Source organism: Leptidea sinapis, chromosome 44 (assembly GCF_905404315.1).
Source record: "Leptidea sinapis chromosome 44, ilLepSina1.1, whole genome shotgun sequence".
In the NCBI taxonomy this organism is placed as follows: Eukaryota; Metazoa; Arthropoda; class Insecta; order Lepidoptera; family Pieridae; genus Leptidea; species Leptidea sinapis.
Genome location: NC_066308.1, coordinates 6621295 through 6639593, shown reverse-complemented (window position 1 = coordinate 6639593; position 18299 = coordinate 6621295). Strand labels below are relative to the sequence as shown.

The window sequence follows — 18299 nt, the reverse complement described above, 5'->3', positions numbered from 1 at the left end:
TAAGTTTTAAAATATGTTTTAATCTTGTAAAAAAAGAAATCTCATTTTTTACAAGATTATAGCCGTATTCTGTCAATTTGTCAATAACTGCACTGCAATAATTATATGAAATATAATCGAGCGAATCGCTCTTCTGTTAGAGACATCATCTTACTTAGAATGGTCAAAGTTTGATTATTATATAATTTTATAAATTTATTAGATGACCAATAGGCAAACGTTGTTTCATATAATTCAATAAAAAAAAATGCAATAAAAACTGTAATAATAGGAATTTAAAATATAGTTTACGACCTATTCTCAGTCCTACCGAATATACACAAAGAAAACTTCATACAAATCGATCAAGCCGTTGCGGAGGAGTGTGGGATACACCCTGCCCATTAAAATGCCAGTGCCGCTCAGGATTCCTGAAATACTCAAAAATTCTGAATGGCACTACAATTGCACCTTGAGACAAGATGTTAAGTCTCTGATGATGATGTTAATGATGCAATTAACATTGTGACCCGAAATTTTTCCATACATAGATTACGCATCATTATTTTTGTCCTAATCTTATTAAGACTAAGAAGAAGAAACTAGCTTCATTGCTAAAAATCTCATTACAATTTTAGAGCCGAGAAAGAATGGGGAGATGGTATACGTGGTATCGCTCTTTCTGCTGCGCGCTACTCGCTCCTACGTCTTGAAGAAGGCCCTCCCCACACCAAGAATTGGCGACCACAAGTACTTGTGCTTGCAAAACTAAATGAAGATCTCAATCCGAAATACCGGAAGATGCTCGCTTTTGCCAGTCAATTGAAAGCTGGTAAGATAATCATACTGAAACACTGTTTTTTTAATCTAGCCGAGGTTTGAACTGAAGCTATCAAGTTTTTAAAAGAATTATTGTTCGGCATTGTAGGTTTTGTATAATAAGTTATATTTAAGATGGTAATAATATTCGGTTTTAAGAATTTAATCTCATAAGATTTGACATAAAATCACTTACATGACAATTTTACATAAATATGCGTTATAATATTACTTTAGGTTTCTATGACTAAGCATGCAAAACAAACAAAGTGAACAATTACAAAAACAAAACAACATAACTATTTACGGAATAAGAAGGACTGGATGTGGCTAACGACTTGAAGTAGTCCAAAATAATAAAAAATAATACCTACACTGATATTGTGTTAACAGATCGCCCTTCAAAAATTGGTTTGATAGCCTTCTGCCTCTTATCTCATAATATTATGATTATTAATTAGTTAATAATTACTTAAGTAGCCCTTGTTTATTTTCATTGTAGTTGGATATTGCTTATTTAGGAATTTTTGTTAAAAACATTAGTAACATTAATACATTAATAGACTTAAAGCCGTTCCCAATATTCAGTATATCTCCGGTTGTGGCCTACTTGAGATAAAAATCGTAACTATTCTGTCCCAATAAACTTATCGACGGTAACTCACCGTATCCATACACGCTGTAAAGCTTACCAGCGAAAAAAGTTTGTATGGAAATTGCAATTCACGTGTCCCAAATATAATGCGATAAGAATGAATTATCGGGTATTTTGGGACAGGTTCAGATTATTGACAGCTAATTACTGACAGTAGAAGGTAGTAATTTATTTCTATCTGTAGATAGTATATTGAGAATGGCGTTAATGTGATACATAAATTACTGCTTAGATAATTATATTTTCTTACTTTTTCAGGTAAGGGATTAACTGTGTGCGTCTCTGTACTCGGAGGAGATTTTACCAAGCGCTCTGGTGAAGCCGCAACAGCCAAGCAGAACTTGAGGAAATGTATGGAAGAAGAGAAAGTCAAGGGTTTCACTGACGTTCTAGTGGCTCACAGTATCGCTGATGGACTAAGCCATTTGTAAGTGGCTTTATTTAAAGTTATAAAGTTATATTAAAAACTTATCATTCAGGCAAATATTTATTATACTTTGAATATTTTTATCCATCAGAGTTCAAACAACGGGCCTCGGTGGGCTTAAGCCTAATACTGTTATTGTGGGCTGGCCTTATGGATGGAGGCAATCGGAAGACGACCGTACTTGGCATGTGTTCCTACACACAGTCCGGGCAGTTACTGCAGCTAGAATGGCCATGCTTGTGCCAAAAGGAATCAACTTCTTCCCTGATTCAACTGAAAAGGTATAAACAGATTTTAGAAATCTTGATTACAAATTATTCATGTTCTAATGTCTTTCAATCGCGATATGCCTGTGTTAAACAAGAAAGCCTCATTGATTCCATGATTTCCATTGAAACCAATTTAATTAAGATGAAAAACCTTTTTTTTTTTTTCGATAGAATAATACAGTGCGATTATCATCATTATCATCAACCGGAAGACGTCCACTGCTGGACAAAGGCCTCCCCCATCGTCCGTCCATCCTATGGAGGGCCTACCATTACTGCGTCTTCCGGTATAGCTATGAATTTTTTACAGATATCCGGTAACATTGACGTCTGGTGGATCGTTCACGATGGTGGTATGCTGATGCTGCTACCATTCCTGTTGAAACAGCATCGCTCCTGGAAGAACTGTAAGATGCGCATTTTCACCGTTGCCCAGATGGAAGACAATTCCATTCAAATGAAGAAAGACCTGAAGATGTTTTTGTATCAACTACGATTGGAGGCAGAGGTGGAAGTTGTTGAAATGGTACAACAGTCTATTTAGTCATTTTTATAATATCCTAGCTTAATTTTGTCAATAATATTTCATAACATCAAGAATTATTTCGTAAAATATGCCCCCTGAAATTGTAATTCACAGCAGAACTATCAAACCATGCGTCAAGAAATTCTCTCACAGAAAATATGTCCATACAAAACAAATATTGTAAATAAAAATAATTATGGGTCCCGAGTCGAAATAAAAACTATCATATCTCTCAAGTTGGACTAAACTGATTCAAACCGGATTCCATGAAGTAATCCCTGTTAAAATCCGTTCATTAGTTTAGGAGTTCACTGGAAACAAACGTCAGGACATTGGATTTACATATATATATATATATATATATATATATTAAGATTTTGTAGAAAAAGTAGTTTTCAACTGTTAAACAAATTCGATAAATAGTTATAATTACAATATATAATATAAACAAATATTTAACAGACATTATTTTCTCTGTGGTTAATAATATATGAGCTTCATGTGAACAATACGTCGTATTTGGATGATATATTAATACGAATCTAAAGAATTGATGATTAATTTAATACAAAGCTTAAATAATATTTTCTAAAAATATATTAAATACCTTGATGATATTACGCATTGAAATAGATTCCGCTGATATTCAAAGTTTGGTTTTCCTCTTATATTATTCTGTTACGTGTTTTAGACTGACAGCGATATATCTGCGTACACCTACGAGCGAACTCTAATGATGGAACAACGAAACCAGATGCTTCGAGAACTGAGACTGAATAAAAAGGAAACAATGGGAATGGTACGTTGAAACTTTCCCTAATAACTCACACTGATCACAAAAGTCAAATCTGCTATTTACACGAAGGCTGTAAAAACAGTACTTATTGCTATAATTGTTTGTCTGTTAAAAATTTTATTATGTTTTATGAAAATAAAAATCTAATGTGTCGTTTGTCTATCGTTGCTAACACAGATGCAAAATTTGGTGGACTATCGTGAAAATGCTGAGGAGAAGTTGCCTCTGGTAAAATGGACTTACCTACCCTAAATAAAGGCCACTCCTAATTATTATGCATATTAGATTTAGCTTATGACCATCTTTAGATAGATTTATTGTTTTTTTATTAAACTTCATCAATGTTTAAAGAAAATGTGTTTCATCTCTCTAGTGCATTAAGATCTCAGACATGTTCAAATATTACCATTATTTTAGATATTTCTTTTTCTTCATCATCATTAACACATTCGCCTAGAATCTACACTGTCATTGTAATAATGAACTCTTTAACCGGTCGAATGCAATGCACTGTCTGCTTTTGATGTAAGCTTTAATTGTTATAAATAATTAATATTTATATAATGCACTCTTGTCTTTTTCATCTTGGTGTTGTAGCTTATCTCCTACTAAATGTCTATATATTTTTATCTATAATTAAGTTACTATCATTGTCTTAAAAAAATCTGTAATATAATTCAGAAAGTTAATTACTTCTCGATTTTTTTAATAAATTTCACTACAGTTGGATCAGAAACAACTTTTAATAAAAATTTATATGTTCAAAGCTTCCAGATTTTTATTCTTACATATTTTTATTTTTTTATATATACTGAGAATTGCTATGTAAACATCCGTAGTGATTGTTTGATTTGTCAAGATGTAAAATTAATATAATGTAGCCAAACCTTAATGCTATGCGACTTTCAACATTGGCAACCAGCTTTCTTCCACTACTTATCTAAACCTTAAAAAAAGACATGCATAGTAGCTAATCAATATGTGTTTTATAAGGTACAAGCTATTGTGGACCATCATCATGCAGACATTAAGACGGCTAGCAAAGTGAGATTCGCTGAGCCTGGAAGTGAACCAAACACAACTGATGCACCTTCACCACCTCTCGCAGACAGCGAAGAAAAAGAAACTGACGATAAGGTGATAAATGCTATCATACTAAATTTGGGTACTATATATAAACTTTGAAATCTGAAAAAAGCAACAAAGTATAAAAATTTAATAATGCATGTTATTTGTCGCGATTAAGTTATTGCAATTATAAGTGACCTGAAAAGCTTAGTGAAATAATTATCCAATTAGACCTATAATTACAAAATTACTTTTGCGTAAATTTACGTAAGCTACCAGAATGAAACAAATTGCAAGTCTCAACTAACATTTAATACTGTCAAGTTTATAAGTCTTTTTGTTATATATTATCAACATCTATAATCACCAGCTGTATCACGTAGTTAATGGGAGGTGTGCTTTTGGCTACCCATTTGCAAAAACCAATTTTCATTTATTTTTAACCAGCAAAGCATATCTCAATCGAACAGATTTTGAAAAGCTTCTATGGTAATAATTATTATACGTACAAGCGTGGCATTGCAAAAAATATTACGAGCCAGATTTAAGCATATGATACCATCTGCACCACCGTTTACATATATCAAAGCTGGATTGGCAACTTTCATTTTGTGGATAGCATTATCAGTTTGTGGATCTACCCAACGTAAAATTAAAAACCAAAGTAGCAGTGGAAGAGATCAAATACTATCCACTTGATAGTTCATGATAGTTAGGTCCATTCCAAAAAAATGTTAAATGTAAGATCACTTCAAACTTGGATCTATTCCAACAAGCAACACTGAATGTAGACAAAGACCAATCATCAAAATTCATAGACTACTTTAAAACCTATTCGTACACCTAGCAGTATATAATTCATAATTTAAGGGTATAATTTGAAATAGAAATAATATCAGTGATTAGTAATGTTAAATGTATTTGTTGAAATATGTTTTATAAAATAACTGTTTACTGCTAGGTGTTTAAGTTTTTTCTTCGCCAAAAATGCCATGTTTATTATTAATAGCGCGCTTTTGATGTGCTTCAAGATTCGTCAAAACGCCCATTAGGCCGGTGTCAGATAGTCATGTCAACTAATATTGTAAACGCTAATTTTGTTTCCGTTGTTTATTTCGTATCTGCATTTACAGTATTAGTAGCACTATCGCGAGAACAAATTTCACTGCAACATAGTTTTATTTCTTTTATGATTTTGATTTTATCATAATCCCCACGGACTAGTAAAAAAAGAAGGACTCCGCGCCGTGATATTAGCAAGTGAAGCACCTGTATGCTAGTGTGTGTGCGGTTACGGGGTATACCAGATACACAATTTTTTTTTCCCTTAAATAATCATATATCCGTAAATACTTTATAGTATTGTTTTTACACTTTTTTCACAACGCACGACGGCATTTTTAAAATATTTTATTGCGACGCAAACTGATCTGTCACAGACGATGGCAAATCTCATAATGGCTGCCGATCGGCTTGTATTAGTGTAAGTGTGTGCGTGGAGCTATGTATTTACACGTTTACCGGCTAGTTTTGATGCCTCACTGTTACGTAAGGTGACACGGAGTCCTTATTTTTTTACTCGCCCGTGTCATAATCATGATTAGTTATAGCGGGTCCTAGCGAATCAACACACGGTGGTCATATGTTTGCATCATCCACGTTTCTTCACGTTTGTTTTATTTCACACACATTAGATAATCAATGTTTTGATGTTTGTAGGCAGCTATCGTTTTACAATTTAAATAATATATGACATTCCGTGTTTCATTCGCCTTGAATCTGTTATGTGCAACCCGCGGTGCTGTAAAACAAATTTCGCAACGGAACAACAATTGGTATATGAATAGGACGATTTTCGAAGTAGTTTGTTGCACATAATTGATTCAATGTGGGACTCGTCCGATGAAAACTCGCAGTGTGAGGGAGCTCCGTCACCGCCTCCTGATGAGAAGAAGGAAAACAATGCCAACGGAGATGTACTCAAGCCTAATATGCCTAACATTACACCGTAAGTTTAAGTTTTATTTTATTTATATACCTACCAATGGGATGCTCCTTTGCACAGGATGCCGGCTAGATTATGGGTACCACAAGGGCGCCTTTTTCTGCCGTGAAACAGTAATATGTAAGCATTATTGTGTTTCGGTCTGAAGGGCGCCATAGCTAGTGAAATTACTGGGCAAATGAGACTTAACATCTTATATCTCAAGGTGGCAAGCGCAATTGTAGTGCCGCTAAGAATTTTTGGGTTTTGCAGAGCTGATCCCCCGAATCCTGAGCGGCACTGCATTGTAATGGGCAGGGCGTATCAATAACCATCAGCTGAACGTCCTGCTCGTCTCTGGCCTAGCTGTCCGGACAGACTTCATTCTGTCAAAAGTTTATAGTATAAATTAAATAAATATTATATAATTTCCGAGTGAACCCGCTATTTATACGAGTATCTCAAGAACAAACCATGATATCATACAAAAATAAGTTTCGTAGACTGCAATACTTAACAAACTTGATGATATTATATAAATATGAAATGATATACATTCTAATACTTTCCCGACCGGTACCGCCGCAACCACTATGGCCCTGCGTTGTACATCTGTAATATCTTCTAAAATATTCAATTTAATTACATACTGTAAAGGCCATATTGATCTGTATGTGAATTAAATTCACAATGAATGGTACTTACTTAATTGGATAAGGATTAATGCTGTATTGCTTAAAATCGCTTCTATATATGCCATTATTTCTTGTGTAAAGTGAATGATAAAAAATGGTTATGTGGGTTATAATATTAAGAATTTGATATACCTTCTTAAAGACAATCTTATGAAGTTATACTTAATGTTCAAATTCAAATATTCTAATACAAATTAGGATAAAGAATCACTTATTGAAAGTCAAAATCTACAAGAAGTCACGTAAGAAAGTCACAAAAATAGAATCAGTATCAGCAGCATTACTTCATGTATTGAATATTTGTTAAGGAATGCGTATGCAGTATTTATAAATCCTCTGTTTCGCTAACTTTGCGGCTAACATGACCACTGACGTCTAAAGTTGGCAGAAGTCGAGATACTGATTATTGTCCAAGTTTATTACTCATTTGTTATCTCGAAGATCTAGATTCCATCTACTAGGCTCCTTTAAATTGCTTAATCTTTTAAAGTGGACTGTGTTATATTTTATAATAAACTCCCAAATGATATTAAAATATTACCAATGAAAAAATTTAAACGTTAGGCCTTTTATAATGTGAAACATTATTTGAATGATAAAGATAGTTGGAATTAATATTTCTAAATTTATTGTTAATGAATATTGTTATACTCGTTTAAATGTTATTGTAACTTTTGTACTTCATCCTGACTTGCTCTACATAAATTATAAAGTTTTACAGTAAATAAAGTTTTTTTGAATTTGAATTCGATGAAATTTGTTGTGGAGAGAATAGGTTTTGGTAGAGTTCACAAACATATTATTTTCGAGATAATTAATTGTTATTTTAATTTGTTTTAATAAGTATTGTTTTGATTAAAATTTGTGATACTCGCGCTAAAAGAAATTGTACGTACAGGGATGAAGGTACAGTACGTCGCATGCACACTGCAGTGAAACTCAACGAGGTTATCGTTTCGAGATCGCATGACGCACAACTGGTGATATTGAACCTACCCGGCCCGCCGCGAGACACCAAACTTGAGAGGGAATCCAATTGTAAGTTAACTCCCAAAAAGGTTTGAACGAAACAAATTAAAATACTCCCCTTATATTATACAACTTCAAATCCAAAAAGCAATCTCCCAATCTTTCTTAACCAATTATAAGAAGGATCCTAAAATAATATTTATTTGTCGAGTAGTCGACTTTAGAGAAACCCAACTGTTCCATGTGTAGAGGTGTTTGTAATATTTACCAAATATTTGTCAGATCTATCTGCCATAATAGTTAAGACCGTTTGCCTTATTTTGGCCTAAGTATTTGAATCTCGACACTGTTGTAAAATTCCTTGCCTTCCCAAAATTACAAATATTTTAACTTGCTCTACTGTGTCATCAGCAATCATGTTATGGTGCGTACAGATTGGTGAAATGTGCAACATACAAACATGAAATGCATCATTCTTTCTTTCATTGCATGTTCGCTCCAAGCGTGGATAGCATAGCGTGCATTTACCGCGCATTCACTACGAACCTTCCGCGTACGTCTGTTTCCGCCATTCAGCCGCGAACACGGCCCGTCGACGTCATGATTTCTTTCTGTACGCGTCTACAAAACCGTTAGATCACACGAAGCATGGAGTCCGAAGATTACGTTCTTGCCATGACGATTACCAGAACTTCATTATTAATAATACATATAAACTCATGAAAACACGCCGAAGAGCAAATGTGCCTTTTCATCACACCATGCAGTACCCTCTTGTCTCTTCCATGTTAGTTGCGTGCACGTTGTATTGCGTAACGACCGTCCACACTGCGCGTCCTTTTGTGTTTTTTTCTAAAAATCGACAAATCACGGGTCGCTACGCGAGCGGTTTGTAATACTCGTAGCGTCTATTGAAATGCTCGTAGCAAGCGCGTGAAATGAACGTAGCGTGGGCGTGAAATGCTCGTAGCGTGCGCGTGAAATGCTCGTAGCGTGCGCGTGAAATGCTCGTATCGTGCGCGTGAAACGCTAGTAGCGTGCGCGTGAAATGCTCGTTTTGCGCGCGCCTGAAGTTCTAACTATAAGAAATTGTTACAAAGTGTGTGTTACGTTTCGTGATATATTGCAGCGATGTGTACGGCGAATTCTTTCATTGCATGATACATTCCATGTTGCATTTCACCAATCTGTATGCACCATTACAGTCTGTGATTCATTCACTACTATACAATTCTTTTGTAACCACTCATGCGCAATCGTTATCATCGTACTACAGTTTTCCTGCCTTGATGATAAAATAATTTAGTCTTCAACAAAAATTGTATTCTTTAGTGTCAATTTACCAGTGATCAGAAAAAATTTAATGTAAATCAGCAACTTATATACAAATAATTCCTTTACAGACATGGAATTCTTGGAGGTACTGACTGAGGGCCTCGAGAAAGTACTGATGGTACGCGGAGGAGGTCGTGAGGTCATCACAATCTACTCGTGAATCATTCGCCTCAATCTTACTCTTAATGGCAATACATATACAGGCATCTTTTACAAACATTTTATGCGAATTGTCTTCATAGGCGTTCTTATGATATGTATTTTTATGATTCTTTTAAGTATTGTGATTTCGTTTGAACTTTTAGGAAATCACTTACATTCCTGAAATTCTATCTCATTTCTATCGAGGTGTACAACAATGTATTGAATTATTATTATTCCTTTCTCCCTATTAATGTTCAACGAAATTGTTATGTTGTGCGGGAGCGTTGTTTTAGAGTTAAATTTTATTATTGACGCTTAAAAAGATGATTTTTGAGAATTATTCACTGTTGTGTAGATGTATATTAAATTTTACGACTTATTCTAACGGGAAGCCTTACTTAGATTAGTTCTACGTAAGTTTGTTTTGTTCTAGATTAGCTGTATTATAGAAATCTTTGTTACAGATGTGTCATATCTTTTTTATTTTATGGTTGTTATATCTTTCGACTTTATTTTTTCTATCTATGTTAAGCATAGCTATTTAATAGATTTAGGTATACAAGTATGTGGATTCTGTAAAATTTATTGTAAATAATACTAACTCTGGCATAGATAGATGGGATGTCTGCTCAAGTTTATCAATCTCGGACTGAAAATGAAATTAATCTCTTAAAAATGTGTACATCACAGCTGCTTTGTCTCTAGTCAATTAATTTGATTCATTTTGATTGTACTTTCCATTTTATGAATACCACCATTTCACCATAGCTGGTAATCATATTTTTCTTTAATAAATTATGTAGTAGAAGAAATACTTTTTAGGTGTTTACAAAGTGCAAAAGAGACACTAACTATAATAATATGTAATATTTCACGTAATCTTTTAGCCCATTATTCTTATTATTAATGATTTTTTAAAGTATAAAAGTCCTATATAAATATTGGTTAATCAAACAGTTTATGGTACCTTAAAAAAATAAACTTTTAATGATGCCATTGCAAAAGCTAGAGTAACTAAATATTATGTTTCTATGAAGCTGTGCATATAATATGCAAAACCAATTAAACTTTAAGCCCAGATTTCAAAGGTGAAGTACAAGGCGATCGGTTCACGTTGAACTCGGTTTTTTTTTATGGAAAAGGAGGACAAACGAGCCTACGGGTTTCCCTCACAATCACCTGGTTTCTGAGCGTAAACGAGTTCAAAGATCTATTTCGCATTTCACCAACTCAAAGTGAACGCATTTAAACCCTTCACACGTTTACATGCAACCCGCTTAAACGGCAGTCACTGTCGTCAAGATTTGAGACAGTGACGTAACAGAGACATGTCAAGTGTCAATACTGACAGTTTTGACAATGTTTTTTAATTAATACATTCTGTAATTTATGGCATTGGCTGAATGCACATACTGTGCACTGTGCAGTGAAAAGAAAAAAATATGGCATGTAAACTCGGATTTCATGAACGCGTTCAAAATGTGCCGGTGAAATCGCTTTGTAACTGAGTTCCCGACTGTCATGTTCTAGAAAAACCGAGTTTATTGAAATCGGGGCTTAATCAGAAATTGAAACAAAAATAATAATTAATAGGCTAAAAGATATGCTCATCCTTACCATCTAAACTTAGTATTAAATTATGAACTTTACGCACATTCGCGTAGTTTGAATGTTTTCTTACTGTGATCGTTTATATAAAATTTTTGTCATCTTTAATATACATCTCGCTGAATATCTTTTAGATATTTTATGAGAAATTTAATGTTTAAGCAACGCGGGTCTCTGATTCTTCCCGTTGCTTGTTAGACATATAAATAAAATTGAATTATCTTCTACTTAAGTAAACATATATTCCTAAGCATAAAACTAGACTAAGTTATAATAATTAAGAACTTGTAATAACATTCCAAAGTATCAGCCGCAGCGGTTTCCAATAAGACATATTATATTTGTTAACACTTTTTGAATAAGCATAGCTTTCCAAGTCGTTATAGGACATCAAAATATTATCGCTATTTATTTTCAGAAAAAAAATTATGATTTAAAGTTTACTAATCTAAATTAAGCATTGGTCTCTGCTACAACTAGATACCGCACTACGTAAGAGCAATAACTTTCTAATTGCGGCTACTATTACGTCCTGACACTCAACGGCATCGATAAAATTAAATTGAAATTAATTTAAAGTTTGACAGAACATGACATTGTGACACATCAACGTCACTCATTGTTCACCACGAGACCACGCGAGCATAGATGATACAATATATACCATAGACACACGAGATTGGCTCGAGTACGCCTAGTAGCGTAGTAGGTATAAGTTGCCACACTAGACTATGCCTGCGCTATCTAGTTTTAGCACAGCGGAGACCAATCATTAATCTAAGAACTCAAGTTTTAGTTAAATTGTCTTTCACTGCCTTAGTCGAGATCTAGTCTATGAACTATCCAATAACGACAGCTGAACTACCAAAATGTTTAGTGTGTTATTGCAAAAAAATCGGACAAGTAATCCTCTTGTGGGCTTAAGCCCGTTTTAATATTTATAAGATCGATATATGGAATAATCTGATTGAAAAATCCATCAATTTTCAATCACTGCAGCACTAAATATTTAATAAGATTAAATTATAATATATTCCAATCTAAGTAAAATTGTCAATTTACATTTATTAGGGGCATTCTTGTGTGAAGAGTGGTAGATAACTGCCAAATAAGTTTCGGTGTTTTTAATATAAATGTAAGATCTTAATAATAAATAATTCATGTTCGATAATTCAATATTGTAGGATAGATGCAAGCTGATAGAGTTTTAATCGTAAATTAGTGCATTGTATTTAGTAACTAACTCAAAATAAGTACCTACTTACCTTGTTCAAGAATTTTTTTTTTAGTTTTATAAATATACATGTATCTATTTAATCTCTAAAATACCTTTATATGTATACTTTACCGATATGCTTTTCACAAAACTTTTTGCCGCGCTTTGAAGGAAAATGTACATAGGTTATATGTACATGTACATATTACATTACATGTACATGTAATTACCAATGAAGAGTAAATTAAAAATAATTTGCAAACACATTTAACAAATATAATGTTTATGAAACGATTATATTATTAAAATTAAATATAAATCTATGTTTTAGCTTACCTTCTCTGGATATACCTGCAGATTAACTCGGTCCTAAGTCTAAATAAATAAGTAAATTAATTCCATGGTATTTGTCTGTAAATCTCAAAAATTTGAATTTGACTACCGCTAATTGAGTCCTAGGGAGCTTTTTCTTTACCTACATTACTTCCTAATGGAGGTAAATAATTTAGTTACCGGAACTTTTCAATCTGGTTGCTTCATAACCTAAAATATTTTACTATTGGTTGTAGTTAGATTTTTTTTTTATTGACATAGGTACTATGGTCGTGTAATGTTTCATCTTATGCGTCTGCCTTTCAAAGAAAAATTACATTGAAGTGATATATTACGTGTGATTATTCTAAAAGAAAAAGCTTATGGAATACTTTAAAAATTAACTTGATTTAATGTTATAATAATTAAGAATATAATTTAGATATATTGTTTAAATAATCGCTACGGTTATTAAATAATTTCTTCCAGAAGATTCAAATTATTTAATCACAAAGTGATAGATCTATATTCAGGGAATAAATCTAATAGTGACATATCTATATTCAAAAATTCAAATATAATTTAATTATGTATCGTAAAACAATAATATGAAAATTTTCAATATAGATAATACATTCATTAATTGCAAGACATTTAATAGAGGAATTAAAAGATTTAAACATTTTGAAAAAAGTAATTTAAAACTTCTTATACCTCCTATATAAATATAAATATTTAATAATTTATATAAATAAATATTTACTAATATATTACTAACATCTATTAGAATGTAGATTAAACTTAATTCATCTACTTACTGTAGAAATTATATTCTGAAACGTAACATTAACTAAATCACTTTTTTAATATTCGATTGTTTGAGGTTAACAATAATTTTTTGAAGGACGCATGAAGTAGTTACCTAATATTTACAAATAAAATGATTTTCTACATGGACGAGTAAAAAAAGTAGGACTCCGCGCTGTGATATTAGCAAGTGAAGCACTTTTATGCTAGTTTGTGTGCGGTTACAGGGAATACCAGTAACACAATTTTGTCTCCCTTAATTAGTCATATATGGCCACAATTACGTTTAACTCCGATTTTTTTAATTCAGATAGATTGTTTAACACTTTTTACAACGCCCGACGGTATTTTAAAAATATTTTGAACTGATCTGTCACAGACGATGGCAATTCTCATAATGGCGGGCGATCGGCTTGTATTAGTGTAAGTGTGTGCGTGGGGCTAAGTAATTTACACGTTAACCGGCTTGTTTTGGTTGCTTCACTGTTTTCTAAGGTGAAACCGAGTCCTTCTTTTTTTACTCGTCCGTGATTTTCTAAAAACAGAATCGCATCATACATTTGAATCATACCAAATGTTTTCATATTATATTTGTAAGGCAAGTCTGGGCAAGCGTATAATCAACTTATCTAGGTGATGATTAAACTCTATACTTGTAGAGGGAAATGTATGACGTCATTCAATTGTGCCAAATAGCATTTATAATATTGTAATGTAGGTACCACAAAATTCGGAAGTAGGTACGATACATACAGTAATTTTAAAAGCTTTCGTTTCTTAGACGTATTCTACAAAATGCACATAGAATTAATTGATATTTTAAACACTCGTGTTCTTAAATCTTACTTGTATTTAAGCTGAATTTAGGTACTTATGAGTGTCTTGTAATGTATCGATAAAGTGTTACCCCCTTATTCATAATAGTCTGCTAACTTAAAGAATTGCTAATTCGCACTCTGTCTACTTCTATTGACATAAATCAGAATGAGAAAAAACACTCCTTAGCGGCTGTTTAAAGTTAGCAGACCATTATGAATAAGGGGGTTAGTAATTAGGCTGTGAGCCGATACACATTTTCGAACAATCAAGCTAGAGCCACTGTGATATGACATTTGGCTATTAGTTAAACAAATACCTGCATGCGATACTGATAGTAAAATTACATCAATCTTCTGTCTTCGGATTCCTTTAGATTATCTTGACATTGTTTCTGTGTAACTTACAAATATGGAGGGTAGAGGCAAGGAGAATAATCTCATATGGGAGAAAATTTTTGTTCAAAAAGCTGCCACGATGGCGCTGGTGTAGACATAGAGCATGGTATGAAGTATGGCGAATGTAGCAATTGTAATCGAATTGAAGTATGGCGAGTTAAAAAATTTAATATTACTGTCGAATAAGTAGTTAATTATTGAATTTCAACAACCTTCCGTTGTCCAAAATAATGTAGTAAATATAACCTTAAAGAATTATTATAGGGAAACGTGCACCTAGAGTGATTAGTATTATTTTAAATTTGGCGCTTCTTTTAAGATTTACTCTGATGCTACTGTAGCGCCACCCTAAGTCAAGCACTTTGACGTACTTTTTCATATACACCGATGATGCTCCTTACCTCTACCCTCCATATTTACACCATAAACTACTGCTGTAATAAGGTTATTACATTGTGACATAAAGAACCAGAATTACAACTTCTTCAAGTGGAATTTTCCATTACAATTTTCAATCGGATAGGTTGAGTGCGATGGACAAGTTTTATATTATCATACTTTCATAATCAATGTTCTTGTGACGAAAATGATGAGAAATTTTCAAGATGCGACGGCGTTTATTGTTTTAATTACCTATGCCATATTGAATCTGTGATTTAAGAGCCATAGATGGATACGCATTAACTTTTTAATTTTAATCTCTCAATCTATTTGAAAGTTTTATATGAGTAATGATTCAAATTTAATATTAATAGACCTTGTCATAATATATACGTAATATTACTATACATACGGTATGTTAAAGCATATTCTTCTTACGTCTTATTGTAGTGGCGTATGTTCAACCAAAATTAGGTTCAATCAGCTATAGTGACATGACATGTTATATTATGGTACTGACATTAATTCTACTTTTAATGGTAGCTAATTTTTCTATCTATCTATTGATTATTGATGATTGATATGATGTAGACTTTAACATTTTGTGTGTTGATTGCGAATCAAATGAGTATCACAGTACAATATGATCCAAATTGTAGCGCTTTTGGCAAAACGCGGCCGATCGCTCTGCTCCGAAGTGAAGCGAACGAGTTTGTTTATCGCTGTAAGTATTCAATACCTACAGATGTGCATAAAAGAGACTAAAACCAAGTGTTTTTGTCTATTCTCATTACACGGATTATGTATTTTTATTATAAAAACACAACCAGAGATAGAGATACAAATTGTATTGAAACGCCTTCTAAAAAAATGTCTGCCAGTAATTACAACGGCATTGACATCCTACAAACTGAAACACAACAGTACAACGAATAACGATGTTTTGCCGCAGAAATATGTGTAGTAGCAAATTGCACACATACACATATACCTAAAGACCACAGATTTTTTTCGGTTCACCTGAATGCAGTATGCAAAAACTGATAATTATCTGGCACACAGACACTACAGGTAGCATTACCAAAGTTTTCTTTTTAAAGCCATGTAGTCTTACGGGGGCGTAGCTTCATGACGCATGCACGCTTGCTTGCTGCTTACATACCTACGAAACTCTGTCGACGGAACGGCAACGTCGCGTCGCGTATTTGCATGCAAGTTTCGCTGACATATATCGACAAACGGAGGTCTAACCTACATCTACACATTCTTGCCCATAAACCAATCGGGGGTTTTTCTTGTAATCGAGTATATTAAAAATTGATTAAAATATTATTGTATGTTTTTGAGCTGATTTCTTGTACATCATATCAGCCGGACGAATCCACTTGGACAAAGGCCTCCCCAAAGATGGTCTTGTTACCAATCCTCTAAATAATTAAATTAAAAACACACATAGCGTACCGCATGTCATGATGTTACACGCCGTGCCGTACATCGAGTGGATGCTCATGTTAATTTTTAAAATTGCGGGAACGAGTGCGAAATTTGTGCATGAAGCGGAAAAGTCGCATACTGGTGTTTCATTTTACTCTTTCATATGAGTTGAATACGCTATCATCTTCAAATAATTATCTTGATGCTTCGAAAATATTCAATCTATATATCTATCAATTAAATCTATGAAGCTACGCCATCACGGAGAGAGTAGGCTTTAGATTCAATGAAGCTCATTTAACGATCACGTAAATATTTCTCGTGGATGTCCTAAATTATTTGTGTAACTAAATATTTATTATTTTATGAGTACCTTCCTACTCACATCATATTTTTATCAAATGTTTCTAAGAATAGAATATGTATAGTATTGTATCTACTTAATAAAAAAATATAAGCTGAATATAAAATTATTTGAAAAATAATAATTCTAGTTAAGTAGACAGTGAATAAAGTACCTAAGTAAAATGTTTTATGATAATAAATAATTAAATTTATAGTGTTATTTTCTTTTCCCCATCAATTAACAACTTATTTAGTTTATTTTAAATGTAGCAGCTAGATTTCAAGCTCCTAGCAGTTAAAATACATATATGACATAAATGGACAACAAACAGAAAAAATATGTAAAGAAGATACATATAAGATTTAAGATTTGCAATAAAACTGATTGACAAGTGTCCATTGTCATCTATTTATTTTGTGTTAGCAACCAAGTACCTAGGTACCTACCTCGTCAGGTGGTGAACACTGAACTGAGGACCTACCATCAACTTTTAATAAGCGATGCGATTCCGATGCAGTTCAGGTTAGGTACCTAATCTAAATCGCTAAAATTCGTACCATGAAGTGCCTTTTACTGAATGGAGTTTTGATCGCTTATGAAGAATGAACGAAATAAATTTGTCTGTGGTCCGCGGTGTGAGAAAGAGATACCGCTCTACAGTCTTTGCATAAGTTTGTCTCTCTTACTCGAACCTTATGCGTTGCGTTTCGAAACCTAAAATGATATGATTTTGGGTATGTTCCGATATGCACTGCGACCACTGAACTGTGTGACGTCAATTTAGTATACTGTGAAGCCGTTCCTTTATAGCCAGTTATCTAGTTTCTATTTAAAACGGAACGCAATTCCGTATACTGTCAGCCGCATTTTTTGACGCAGCATTCAATTGAGTGTGTATTAAAGTTTTCTAGTTCATTAAAAAAACTGTTGTTGGAGTACTGTCAAATTAAAAATATTTGGGATTAAACTGTAGATATTGTTTATAAAACGTTAGGCACTCGAGTGGTTTTGACTGATCAAAGTACTGCGAGTATCTTACCTCGAAACGCCAGTGCTCACAGTAGAATATGGCGGCGATTTATGACGTCATATATTTCCCTAGGGTACTGCGGCAGTATACTGGCAGTCCATAACGGAACGAATTTTTCTACAGTAAAAGCACTGTGCAGTACTTATCGGAACATACCCTTTAGCAGTTTTTTTGCGTAGAAAATACTAAAAATACATTTTAAACATGAGTACCGTCAAAAAAAGCACGTACACTATTTTAAAGGGCCAGCAACGCTTTTGTAATTCCTCTGGCACCGCATGAGAA

General features: G+C 33.3%; 1 protein-coding gene across 3 annotated transcripts in view; it reads left to right on the top strand.

Annotated features, from left to right (window-relative positions):
- Positions 1–14162, top strand: part of LOC126977221 (solute carrier family 12 member 4) — a 477718-nt gene extending 463556 nt beyond the window's left edge. For 2 of the 3 annotated variants that reach the window (XM_050825935.1, XM_050825934.1), the window contains 10 exons: positions 618–811; positions 1712–1880; positions 1972–2161; positions 2460–2675; positions 3367–3474; positions 3649–3699; positions 4465–4608; positions 6387–6547; positions 8117–8256; positions 9591–14162. In XM_050825935.1, the coding sequence (XP_050681892.1) occupies positions 618–811; positions 1712–1880; positions 1972–2161; positions 2460–2675; positions 3367–3474; positions 3649–3699; positions 4465–4608; positions 6387–6547; positions 8117–8256; positions 9591–9682 (1465 nt within the window). In that variant the 3' untranslated portion in view covers positions 9683–14162. The remainder of the gene's footprint in view (positions 1–617; positions 812–1711; positions 1881–1971; positions 2162–2459; positions 2676–3366; positions 3475–3648; positions 3700–4464; positions 4609–6386; positions 6548–8116; positions 8257–9590) is intronic. The other variant, XM_050825936.1, reaches the window with a different exon arrangement.
- The last annotated feature ends 4137 nt before the right edge of the window (positions 14163–18299 follow it).